Below are 13,471 nucleotides of genomic sequence, written 5' to 3'. Positions count from 1 at the left end.
CTCGGAAACGGTATCATCCATGATAGAAAATGTTGCACGCGAATTTCGTTGCTTTCACCTGGAACGCGGAAATCGAGGCGAAGTGGTAGGTATGTTGACCTTTTAGGATATGTTATTTTCAGCTGTTACAGGACGATTCGTGTTTGTGAACTATTTGTTCTACCGCTATTATTATTAGCCAAAATGTTCATGCCTTCGGAATATAGATTCCAGAAGGAGTGAGGTTTTGCACGGCATGCGAACTCGGAGCCGCGTCATTTGACTTGTCTGTATTTCTATATCGCAAATGACATCATTTGCGATATGAAAATATATCACAATAGGTTTCAATGGGCAATACGCGTAGGCTTCAATGACAGCAAACAACGGCGCATTTTTTGTTCGTTGTGGAAACCATTTCGAGACAGGACAGACCACCGGCGAACGTTTTCAAAATTCCAACGGCGAGCATTCCACTTACATTCACCTGTCGTGCTGTCTGTAAGAAAGTTTGTTTACGACGGTGGAGCGACTACTGCGAATCGTGTCGTGACGATGATGTCTTGGGTTCATGGCCGGCGTTTATTTCTAGCCTGCTTCAGCCAACCACTGTTATCGTTTGCATGTGGTCTGGAATGCCACCTCGGTGGGCATATTATGTCGTGCATTTGTGAATGGGTGGTAGGTATGCAGCAGTCACAATCCTCGATGCTGCGACTTGTGACGAAGTAAATAATTTTACGAAGCTGGCACCGCTGGGGGTTAAGCATTCAACCCGAATAACACTGGCCGCATCCACAATAACACCTTATTAGAGTGAGGGCGGTGACGGGATGACCGTGCTGACTGCGGGGGTGGTCCTCTCATCCCTCCCCCTGCCCGGATAATGACGTTGTTTCTGCTCTCGTTCGCCGCAGACCGCCCCATCTCACCCCTTCAACACCTCGGCCCATTACCGCTGCCGGGATACCCATAATCACCGCAGCTAACCCCTCCCCTCTCCTGACCGGGGTATACCGCTGCCCCTCTCACTGACCCGCACTGACCCGGCCGGCCGCCAGCCATGCCCCGGGGCGGCGGCGCGGCCGGCCGCCCGTCTCGGTCGGTGGCCGGCCGAGCCCGGGCCGCCGCGTCAGTCAGTCGCCAGGCGCCGCAGCGATGGGAGGTGGCACGACGCTGGTCTGTGGCAGCGGCGGAGGCGGCGGCGGTGGCCGGCCGCCCCCCAGGGCCGACAGGAGCGCCGCCGACGTCAGGTGGGTGACGTCATACTCTGCCCCCTGGATTTGGGATTAGCCGTGACATCATACTCGGCCCTTGGGATAGGGGATAAGATGCGAGGTGAGAGCTGGTCCCCGTGGGGTAGGGAGCTAAACTGGCATCATATCCGACATCCGAGGGGTTGGGGTTAACTGTGAAGTCATACCCGACCCCGTGGGATGAGAGATAAGCTGTGACGTCACACCTGGCCACCGTGGGATAGGGATAAGCCGTGGCATCATACCTCGTCCCCGTGGAACGAGGGGTGAGTGTGACATACCAGCCCCATGGGATGAGGGGATAAGCTGTCGCATCATGCCCGGCCCCTAGGATGAGGGATGTGCTGTCACGTCATTTGTGGTCTGTGGGCCCCAGCACGATCGAAACAAAAGGTGCGGCGGTGGTCAGACGACTCTGGCGCAACGCTGGAATGTCGATAATCGGCTCATTATGCGGTCCGAGTTGCGTCGTATTGGCCCTGAATGATAAGTACGGACGTCGTAAAAAGTCGCTACATTCAATATTTGTGGAGTTATGTCTGCCTTGATAAGATATGCAGTATAACTATAGGTACACCTCCTCATATCTATGTTGAGTGGGTGTGTCAATAATGAAATCAGTGTTTAAACGGGCCGGATTGCCAGACTGCCTGACTCGGCTGTTTAAGAGCCAATATCGGCGATTTCGTGTGTTAAACCGTGTATCTGACTATCTGACTAGACGTTAGGACGGGTGACACTGTCCAGGTGATATGCGCGTGTGAGATGGGAGGGGTCTGATCGATAAGGACCGGTCTATGTTGGGAGGGACGGGAGCGACCGTGACCCGTCAGTATACGATCGGAACCTGTCCTAGCGGCGGCCGTGGTCGCGGCTCGCCCCTCAGGGTATCTTCTGTCCCGTGTTCGTGCCGGTCCTGTCGCGTCTCGCCTCATTTAAAATCACCTCGAGTGAGCCTGTACTGAATTTGTTCCGTTCATGTGTCCATCCCTCGCATTCCGGACCTGACCTGACCATGACCTCGCGCGTCTACCATATCCAGACCTGACCATTGACCATTTTGCTCCGCCCTGCCCCGCACTCATTTTATTCATCCTTGCTCCGACCTGAGCTGGTTCCTTCCGTTCCTGCCTCCCGACCTAAACCTGAACCACACGCTTCTACCATGACCTAAGACACCTCGATCTGACCCCGGCCCGATTTGCATCAGAGCGTTTCGCACCATGGTCCTTGGCCATATTCTGTCGATCGGAACATTTCGGTAGAGAGCTGGAAGCAATTTGCCAGTAAATCGCATGCGCCTATTCCTCGCTAGGTTTCCTTTCAATCTTTAGGAGAGCATGTGAACTGTGTGTTTTCACCACACGGTCATTATTTGTTTGCTGCGCTGATCGACAGCCGCGCGGTCAATGACAGGTGTGCCTGCAGCTGCGAGCGGTGGGAAGCGAGCGTAATGAGCGGTGGCGATATACGTAGTCTGTTCCCACATTCCAACACCGCGAGTCATTTGGCCACGGCGTCTCTCAGAGAAAGTTCCGTAGTCGCTACTGATGATGGAAAAGCCACCCTCAGCTATCGGCCGGGCATTCCTCTATAGGTATCACGCAAGTCTGCTATGCTCGTATCTTGTTCCTACCCTCGGGGAAATGTAGAGGCCGGTCCGAGTCGGTCATGGAAGGTCGTTGAATGGCAATCAGACCAGCATTCCTGCGGTTAGGTGGTCAGATGACTGCGCTGGGGAGTGACGTGTGTGGTCGTGTTGGGACGGTGTGGCTGGTCTGATGTGGGGAGTGGTGTGTCGGGTTAGATGTGGGGACGTCGTGTCAGTCAAAACCGTGGTTGAGGAGTGTAATGCGTAACATTCAAAACGCTAGGGACAATGCGTCATGCTTTGGTAAAGAAGCAGAGCAAGGGAATGGTCTCTGTTAGTCTTATGCTTTATACCCCCGATGGTGGGTCAGTTGGGTTCCGTGTTAAAGAGCTCGTGGCGTGCCGGCCGGCTCCAGTCGGCTGCGCACCTCCGCTCGCCGCTCTCCTGTCGGCTCCTTCCGCTTCCTGGCATTGTCTGCCGGCGGAGGGCCATCACCGGACACCCTCTCTGGCGCGGGTGTGAGGCCGCTGGCCCTGCACACCCCAGCCCGGTCCGGCGTCACCTACCCGTGGTCCACGACGTATTGTCCATGGTCCCGGCAGCGGGCGGGCCGGAGCGAACGGTCGGGCACCGTCACCGCTCCCCATTCTGAGAGGCGCGGTGTCGGACCTAGCAGGGGCCGTCCCAGGGCGGGCTGTCCTGCCGGGTCGGTCACCCTCCGCTGCAGTGTGCCGCCGTCAACCGACCGCTGTCCGCTCACCTCCGGAGCCGTGAGTCCGAGGTAGTCCGAGCCGTCATGTAAACATGACATGCGCCGGCAGCCCCAGCGATCGCCGGACGTACTGCATTTGCGTGCATAATCCTGCACCTATAGCAGGCAAACCAGGGGATGGAAATGCGATATGCAACACAGCACTGTATCAACAGCAGGGGGCCAGCTCCGTATTTGGAGCCTCTAGATGAAATGGCACGTAATTCGATCGAGCAACACATAATTTGTCGGTAAGTAAGAGTAGTTACGGGATTAGAAACTGTTTTCAGAAACTGTGCCACTATCAGTGTGATCTCCGCCGAAATTAAAACCACATCAAAAGATTGCAGCTAGTAAGGTTCTTGGTACTGTTTTGGTACAGCGCGGCCCATCCGGTACCGCAGGGACGGCTCTGTTGTTCACGCTCGATCGGCGCTCGCTCGGTCTGCCGTGGTCCCTGGCCGCGGTCTCGCGGCGTTCCGCGCGCCTCCACTCCCTGCCGCCGAGACCTTGGAGACTGGCTGGGCCGAGTGCACGTGCCGTCCCGTCATCTGCCGTTTGTGGAGCCACCAGAGGAGGCTGTTTACCGGCCGTCTGACAGGACAGTCAAAGTAATCTTGGGACAGTCGGTGCTATGGCGGGACATGAAAATATCGAGCTGAACATAGCGTCCATAGTTGGCCGACTCTGTTCGCTATCCGCATTATAGAGCGGTCACCGTGTCCGGCAATTTTCCAATCGTTCGTTGTAGGTTTAAGCCTGCTCAAAATATATCACATGGTGACCTGTGTTCAAATCCCGTACCGATGTTCTGCGTCAAATGTAGGTATCATTCTGCTGTGCCCATCGGGAGGATCGTTTGCCCTATACCTACCAGTCCATGAGAATAGTCGCCTGCTTGGCTATCATGAATCTGGCTCGACATGCAATTAGGAAGCGTTTTAGACACACAGCCGCGCCTCCGTGGCGCCTCTGAGCGCTGCCGGCCGGCAGGATGAGTGTAGCGAGCCAGAGGCGCTTGCCCAGCCTGTGCAGGGTAGTGTAGTAATGTAGTATGTAGCGTGTCCGCCGGCGGAGCACAGGCGCTGACCAGCGGCAGCATCCTTGGTGCTCCGGCGGCCCGGCATCGGGGAATCCGCCGCCAGCGTTTAGACCGGTTTGGGCCGCCGCCAATGTCGGACCACGGTCACTGCCGAGATTTGCTACCGAGGGCTACTGCCGAGACTAGTTATAAGAGGAGAGACTCCCTTATAGTCACTACATAGGCTTGTTACAGAGACTGCTTTACGGAGCTTCGCATCTGAGACTCTCTACAGAGGTCCTGCTGGTGCCCAAATAGCAGCACTTGAAATCGTCGCTTCGGTCTAATCGGTGATGTTTTTCGGAGCAGGCGCCAACACACTGGCCATTTTCGAGATGGGATGACGTAAATTTGTGCCGATGGAGAGCTCTTCTCGTTTGAACGGACATATACGAACATTTAATGCTGAAAAGATTCACCCTTATTTTATAATGAACCGTCTTTATTCTACTCACGTATCTAAGCGCTGTTTTCCGCCTACGTCAATGGGTGACGACTCCCGGCGGCATCTTTATTCAGTCGTAGTACGCTGAGTTGGGCGCGCCCCTGTCCGCAGGGGCGTGTCGAACATGACCTGTTGCATCACACCAGTCTGCTGCTCCGTGTCGACAGGGGAGGAGGCGGTCCCGGTACTCCGTGCCGACAGGGAGGAGGCGGTCCCGCTGCTCCGTGCCGACAGGGGAGGAGGCGGTCCCGGTACTCCGTGCCGACAGGAGAGGAGGCGGTCCCGCTGCTCCGTGCCGACAGGGGAGGACGGCGGTCCCTCTGCTCCGTGCCGACAGGGAGGAGGGCGGTCCCTCCACTCCGGCCCGCTCCGCAGTCCGGACACGCTCCCCGGAGCAGCCGTGACCTCCGCCCCGGAGCCCCGAGCTCGGTCCGTCCCGGGACGATCTGACCTTGTCCGTCAGCCGCCCGGGTATGAGTCAGAACCCGTGCACAGCCGGCCTGTCTCTCTGAAACTCCCAAAATACAGACACTGATGTGGGTGAGCTGTCGGTTCAGCAGCGACTCGGGAGCCGGCCGGTAGTGGCTACCGCTCCGTCTGATCCCCCGTCTGACCGCCCACTTACGGTGCCATATCCGCGGTAAGTCGTCCACCGGCGGCTCACAGTCCACAGCTGGACGCAGCGAGGGCTCAGCGGCGCTTTTCAGGGTCTCACAGTGCCGAAAATGTGGGAATCCGTGCATTATATCCCAGAGGTTACCGGCAGAGGCGGCCTCATCTGCTCCCGCACTTCAACGATAACTGAGCTGCTGCTTGTCCTTTACGGCTCACCACTACTGACCGTGGATGACTTAATATACAAAGGGCCGCTGTAATTGCCATGGACCACAATAAACCATAACGGACTTCAGTGGATCGCAAAAGATCGCAACGGAACACAGCGGATCACATTTGACCACATAAATCACAATTGACCACTCCCCACATTGAACAACATTAGACCACATCGAATCACATTTGGCCACACTGGACCAAAAGGACCACAGCGTAGGGGAGAGTGGGGTAATTTGGCCGGTGGTGTAAATTGGCCGCCCCCACCTGTACGAAGGCTGATAAAAGTGAATGAAATAACTTAAGTCTCTATTCATTTGTCATCGGTAGAACTAACTCGAGAACAAATGTCAAAATTGTCCCCCTCTTAGTTTTATTCAAAATTAATAAAATGTGGATTTCGTTAGAAAATGGTAACTTTTACTTCCCTTTAAAAATTTGTATAACATGTAGTATTTGGGCTGTAAACGACTTCCAACATTATAGCGCCATTTTTTAGGGTGTTCAGCGGTTCCAAGAGCAATTTCATCTAGTTCTGTACAGCCATGACGACTTTATAGACAAAAATTTTCTGAATGGCAATGTGGGGTTATTTAGCCGGGACTAGCGGGGCAACTTGGCCGGTACGCTCGGAGTCACTATGCTGGGACGGCCGAGTTGTCATGGTCAATTATACCATAAAGGACATAATTCATGACCAACTTTGACTACCTTGATGCCATATTTCCTATTGGACAGCTGTAAGGGCATGTGACGTCATCAAAAGTTACCTAACGCTTTTTTGCTAATAAATACTTACAGAAAAAAGATACAGCCGCGCAAATGGTCTCATTGTGTTCAGCTCGTCAAGGCGCATCGAATGATATACATGATGACCTTGAACTCACGTAACCTTGAGGTCAAGCGACCTGAGGTAGCGTGACCTGAAGCCAACCTTTGACCTTGACCTCTCGAGGTCAACACATACATGTTTCGATGCGGAATGACGAGAGAATTACGATGGTACTTTTAGTTTTAGCCTAGCTTGATTACTTTAAAAGCTATTCGTAAAAAGCTGTCATCGCATCTAAAGCCGCTCTTTTGACTATTTTCGACCACTGTGACGGCTGAGTCAACCTCCAAAATGCTTCAAATGCGTCGTAGGACACACGTCATTGCTGAAAGTGAAGCTGACTCGCCTATAACAAAAATCATGGCCTCAAACTAACAACAGCCAAATTGCCCCACACCCCCGGCCAAATAACCCTGCTAGTGGGGCAATTTGGCCGCTTTGCAGACCTTTGTAATACGTCACAATTTCAATATAAATAGTTAATCTATCATTTCAAGTTTACTGTCCAAGAAAGTAAAATGTATGCCACACCTGTCAGCGTTGAGAAAATGCAGAAATGTGTAGTCGATTTTTAGTTACATCGTTTTGTAAAAAAAGCGGCCAAATTACCCCACTCTCCCCTACCATTAGACAGGACCGACGAGACCCATCCCGTCCGGACCTCGAGCGCCGAACGGCCGCGACTCTGCGGTGACGGCGGCTCAGAGCCGGCTGCCGAGCCCCAGAGCCGGCTGCTGATGCATATTTCATGAGCCGACACCGTGCAAACACGGTTCCACTGGCGTTTGCGTCATTCCGTCTAAATCGCACGGAAAACTGCAGGATGCTGGCCCAAGCAGCTGGCTCGGGGGCCGAGCGCAGAATGCTGGGATCCCGGATATCAGACAGGATCCCATCCATTGGGCGCTAGATGCTTCGCATTTCAACGTCCCATTGTATACTGACATATGAGGGAGATATTCGATACCCTGCAGTTGACGGAACATTGGGCTTGCCATGTTGATATTGCGCAGCCAATACGACTGTTGCGGAACGCCGGATGTGACTGAGGTGTGTCAGAAACACAACACCCCTTGCAGCACGGAAATTTGATCACTAATTGGCCGTTTATTTGACGGGGAAGTGTGTGCAGACCGGCGCCACCGCCTGGCTGGCGATGGGTGGAAAAATGTGGCCACAAAGGTCCACTGCCGTATATGGTGTGCCGAGAATAGTCGACAGAACGTCTGACAGCTAATCCCAGTGATGACGGCACACGCTGTTTGATTATTTCGGGCACATCATCCAACCGATCTGTTCAAACGTCAGCCAAACCCGTGAGGGCTGTCTGCAGTCTCTGGGGGCCTGTCGACCATTCTCAGAACCAGAAGGGATAGCAGGTGCTCATTCCCTTTCTGAGCACTGTTGTAGCGCGGCAGCTGGGACATTGGATTGAAACAGAGTCCAAGTCGCGGGTCGCCAGTCGGGACCGCCCACCGACTCACAAACACTCGACCGCAGCCGTGGCGTGGCGTCCCACCTCGTCGCTGTCGGCGCGGCCCGCGGCGCGTCGGGGTGTCTGGGAACGGTGTCAGTGGAGTGGTCCGGCCGGGGAGAGCGCCCGTCATCTGTCGCCGCCGCCGACACCGCCCCCGCCCCCGCCGCCGGGCAGGGCCGCTCTCTCCGGTCGCCAGCACTCCGCACACCTCAGGTGCGTGACCGCGCCTCCGTCCGGGGGCGGGGTGCGGCGCTAATCTTACCGGCTCGAACCCTCCGCGAGCATAGCTGGCCAAATACAGCGCCCCCAAATACAGACCACACGGCTTCCAGGAGTGGCCCAGCCGACTGCCAATGGCCGAAAACGGAGCGAGCTGTTCGTGAAAAACCCCTGCGATTGCATGATCTGCATGTCTATGCGCCAGGCGCACACTGACTGTTGCCTGGCCATGAAATTACCGGCGCCTGCTGCCGAACAAAAGTGCCTAGCTGGAGGCAGTCGATCTGACAAACACCAACACTCCGAGAAGCTCTGGCCGGGATGGATAGACCCGGCTGTGTAATGGCTCCATTAGTGCCGAGCCCCCTAATTAGTGATCGGCTGGGTGGTGCTGGTGCGGCGCTTGCGGTCGGTTCCGGTGGGCCGTCTCGACTGACCACTGCGCCATCGAGGGCCTGTCTGTAAACACTCGACTAACGTAAACAGCCGTACACTATCTCTGTGCTCCGTGAGTCACCGACTGTCCATCAGTGCGTCACTGAGTCAACACTGCCCGGCCGTCAGCGATCCGTCACCGGAGTCACCGAGGCGTCACCGGCCGTCACCGGACGGCTGGCCCTCAGCGGGCGTCATCGGACCATTAGCCGACCATCAAACAGCCGTCCGCGCGGCCTCTGTAGACGTTCCGGTCGATCAAATTCTTCTGACGACTGTTTGTGCTAGGTCGTAGGCATAGCAGGCGGCAGGGGAAGTGCGCCCTCAAGCAGTGTTACCGGCAGAGACGCCGCGGGGTCACGGAGGGTCGCAGAGGTCACGCACGGGTCACGGCCGCCCCGGACGCAGGGTCACGGTTGACTGCCGTTCCGCTGCAGAGTTGGCAGCGGCCGTGAGCACGGCTCGGCACGGTCCCTCAGTGTTTTCGGCTCGTCTGCTGCGAGTGGAGCGGGGATGACTGGTGAGTTGAGCCGTGACCCTATCCGACGGCGGCGGCGGAGGCCTCAAGGCGCGGCCGTCTCGAGCGTCCAGCCGTCACCTGCAGCCACTCCCCACCGCTCCCACCGTCAGCCGTCGACGTCAACAGAAAAACGTACCGGCCACTCCCCGCCTGTCGGCTGCCAACATGTTCAAAAACGCGCTGACATCACAGCCACTGCCATAAGCAGCAAAAAAAGGACCGCGCTCCTCACCGAGTGGCAATTAAAATGGCCGGCACGGTATACCGGGAAGAGGATGTGTGCTTTGGCGGTTGCCGGCCCTTGAGGCACGAGTGTCGGCGGCGGCGGAGGTAGATGAACTTCGAGCACTGTCATTCGGCGCTGACCAGTCGAGCAGAGCCCCGACTGTACCGGAGAGAGTACTGAGGCTGTCACGACCGGTCCCGTGGCCGTGACCGTGACCCCGTCACGGTCTGGCTGGCCGCCGGACTGCGGTGCACAGGTGCACGGGATGGGCAGCGACAGATGCTCTCGAGGAGTCCCGAATCCGGGACCATCGGCCGCGGTCTGACTGTCGCGAGGGAGGAGAGGGCCGTCTGCCTGATCTGTACCTTACATAGTTACTCTTTGTCGGGTTCAGGACTACCCCTGCGGGATCTATAACTACTCTGTGTCATCGGCCGCCGGCTATGGGCCCTGAACACTCTGCTAGACAGGCGTGGGTGGCAGCAGGTGCAGACTCCAGGTCAAGGCGGCGCGGCGGGCTGATCAATATGTATATCTGAGCTGTCGGCTGCTCTGTAATGTGTGGTTCGGTCGGAGTGGGTATAACCGGGACTCGTTGGTGGACGTGGCGGTGCTCGATCCCTGATGGAGCGGACACCCGTAGTGGCGCAGTAGGGCTATATCAGGCTCAAGCCCGGCCGAGCGGAGACCAATTTGGCCCCAGCGAGACCGGGCCGAGCCGGGCCGAGACCGAGCCGGGCCGAGACCGAGCCGGGCCGAGACCGAGCCGGGCCGAGACCGAGACCGAGCCGTCAGCCGAAGGCCGCCGTCTCCGCGGCCCGGCTACATGGTGTGGCATTTCTGCCGGCGGTACGGGCCTCCCCGAGAGTTATGGAGTCATTGGGAGGCCCTGCGACTGTAATGAGCGGCAGTCGGGCAGCTCCACCGACTGATCTTCCTGGATGCCGGTGCAGGGAGACATGAAACAGCGGCCCTGGGGCTGCGGCTGATTCAATCTGGTCCGAGCTGCGCGGTGAAATAAATAACACGGATGGACAGAGCTCGTATTGCCGGGCCTCTGGAATGTACAGCAAGCTCCGGCTTGATGGCGTGTGGTGGTTCAGGTTAGAATATATCAAAGGCTAGAACACGTTTGGAATTCGAGACACTGGAACTTCCATCTGCCGTGACCTTTCGTGACCTTCTTACACTATAAATTGGCCAGCTGTTTGCACGATTCCAGGCTGTACCCACGGAAGTGACTGTAGTTTGCTGTCTTACAACCGCACGAATCTCACGAAAGCCGTGCTTCGTGGCCTTCCATTCGCGATAAGGATCGGTTCACATGCGCTTCAATCCACGATCTTGTCAGTATTCAACCAGCTGTCGACTGTTGGCAGCTCTGTTTTCAATGTCTTTGAAATGATATACTACGTATTTCAGACCCCATGAGACCCTGTTTTTCGGCGATAATTTCTCCAGTTTTTGTCTAATAGGCTTGAAATTTTGACATCAGACATTTCAGCTCAAGCGCCAATTTTCATCAATATGGTCTCTTAACAAAATGTCAATATTTAGAGCACTTGTCATAGGCCCGTAATGCTAACTAGATTTTGCACCCGGATAGAGGCTCGTTCGCTACCGCAGCGGATTGGATGGGAGCGCTGGCCAATCACGTTGCGCCGGGCCCAACTAAACTCCGCCCACTGGCCGTGACCGCGCTGGGTCTATGCATAGACCCCCGGCTCAGTCGGCGGCAGCACCGCGGAGAGGTCGCACGGGGGCCGCGCACTGGAAACATCCATGGAATCGACAGGAAGTGTCTGAGCGAAAGCTTGCTCTTCATTTGGGGGAGTTGGTAACCGCTTCTCCCTTCTAAGTAGGTATATCAACACCGATCCAGCTCAGAATATGAAGAATAGGGGAGAGCGGGGTCATTTGGCCGCCCCATGTCTACGCGTTTTGACGGTCCCGAGCGATTATTTTTGAATATGGCACCATCCGCCGTCATAAAAACTACTTTGGAAAGGAACTAAGGAAACTCGGCGACGCCCAGTTTTTTGTAAAGCCAACGATATTTGAATTTTGGCTAAAAAACATAACTTTTTCTTCTTTACGAAAAGTTGCATGGTGTCCCTTATTTGGGTGACATCAAAATTTTAACTCTATTGGTAGAACAATCTGGTGATTCAGGGAGCTTTCTGACCCTTTTGCAAGTTTAAGTAACAATTTTTGCTTGTCTGCGGACCCCTTTTCCTAAAAATGTCATATTGGGGTAAATTGGCCGCCCCATACGGGGCGAATTGGCCGCCCAGCGACTCAGTTGATTTTTGCCTAGTCTGCGAGAGACGCGCTGCGCTGACTAAGTTCTGCCGCTGAGGATGGTAAATGGTAATGCGGCGCAGTCTAAATACAAGGGACGACCTAACCAAGGTGTCCGCTGATTGGCTTTCGGCACCCGGCGGCAGATGGCGAACCCGGGACGTCACATCGACCTCTACCAGGTGGCGCCGATTTTTCGTCGTGCCTAAGACGCCACCTTCACGCGGAAGAACATCCTTAAGGGATTCGAAGCGGCCGGGATATCCCCGCTATACCGGGATATCTTCGACGACGAAGACTGCGCCGACGGCGGTCTTCGCACCGGTCGTCGCCCCAGTGACGGCAGATCAGCACGCCGCGGCCCCGACCGTGCTCCAGCCGCCAGTCTCGGCCGTGCTCCAGCCGCCAGTCTCGGCCGTGCTCCAGCCGCCAGCCCCGGGGCCGGCCGTGCTCCAGCCGCCAGCCCCGGGGCCGGCCGTGCTCCAGCTGCCTGCCGCGGCCGTGCTCCAGCCGCCTGCTATCGCCGTGTCTTAGTTGCTTGTCGGAAGCCCAGAGTCCATCCGACCACTTCCGCAGCTGCGCATCAACGTTCGAAAAGCCGGTCGGAAGAAAGGGCGTTCTAAAATCATGACTAACAGCCCGGAGCGGACGGTTTTGGAGGACGAGCAACAAGCACGTATGGCGAGGAGCAAAAAGCGGGGTCCACAAGCTGGACCGTCGAACCATCGAACGTCGGGAGCTGGACCGTCGAAGAAACAGGGGCTCAAAGGTGAAAAACAGTGAAGCGCAGTGATGACTGGACATATTGTGTCCATGTCGTCGGGACCGTATTTTACAGTGGATGTGATCTGAAGTACTGGGTCGAAGACTATGATGATGCTAGAATCATGATGCTAGAATCGTTTTTATTTCGTGTTACGACAGAGTTTGAAATAAACAAACAACTCGTGCACAAAGGACTTTTTTGCAGTGCGATTGTCGTCTATAGCAATCTACGATTTGGCAGCCATTACAGTTGGCTGTTGTTATCACTGGGCAGTGCTCAACTCATGAGTCGTAAGCTCGTAAATCAAATGTGGCTCCTCACTTGCACTGATTCAAATGAATCGAGTGTAAGCCTAGTCCTTTGAAAAATTAAGGATTTCATGCGAATCAAAGATGAGTCACGATGCTCATCATTTGTGTCAGCATTGGGGCATCTGAATCGTCACATCAGTCATACGTCGAGTCAATCCAGAATTCATGAGTTAAGCACAACCTGGGGCGTCAATATTTCAGGTTGCCTCAGCTCTGTAATGGGTATATCTCTGAATCACATGTCCGGCCAAATGACCCCACTCCCCCGGCCAAATGACCCCGGTACCGGGGTCATTTGGCCGCCGTGCAGTCTTTGAAAGAACGGTTAATTACTACCGAAACGAGGTGTCCCGGCATGATGCAAGTAACAGGCCGGAACAACAATTGAATGCCCCACACCCCTCCATGGAGAAATCGACCAAACGCGCATTGGTTTTCTCAAAATATCGT

The 13,471-nt window shown here is 55.5% G+C and overlaps 1 protein-coding gene across 1 annotated transcript in view; it reads left to right on the top strand.

Annotated features, from left to right (window-relative positions):
• Positions 1-1,119: 1,119 nt before the first annotated feature.
• Positions 1,120-13,471, top strand: part of LOC122374661 — a 29,956-nt gene continuing 17,604 nt past the window's right edge. The window contains exon 1 of the mRNA XM_043353538.1: positions 1,120-1,232. Coding sequence (XP_043209473.1) covers positions 1,138-1,232 — 95 coding nt within the window. The 5' untranslated portion in view covers positions 1,120-1,137. The remainder of the gene's footprint in view (positions 1,233-13,471) is intronic.

Source organism: Amphibalanus amphitrite, unplaced genomic scaffold (genome assembly GCF_019059575.1).
Source record: "Amphibalanus amphitrite isolate SeventyFive unplaced genomic scaffold, NRLGWU_Aamphi_draft 001690F_arrow, whole genome shotgun sequence".
Classification (NCBI taxonomy): Eukaryota; Metazoa; Arthropoda; class Thecostraca; order Balanomorpha; family Balanidae; genus Amphibalanus; species Amphibalanus amphitrite.
This window is presented reverse-complemented; position numbering and strand designations above follow the sequence as displayed.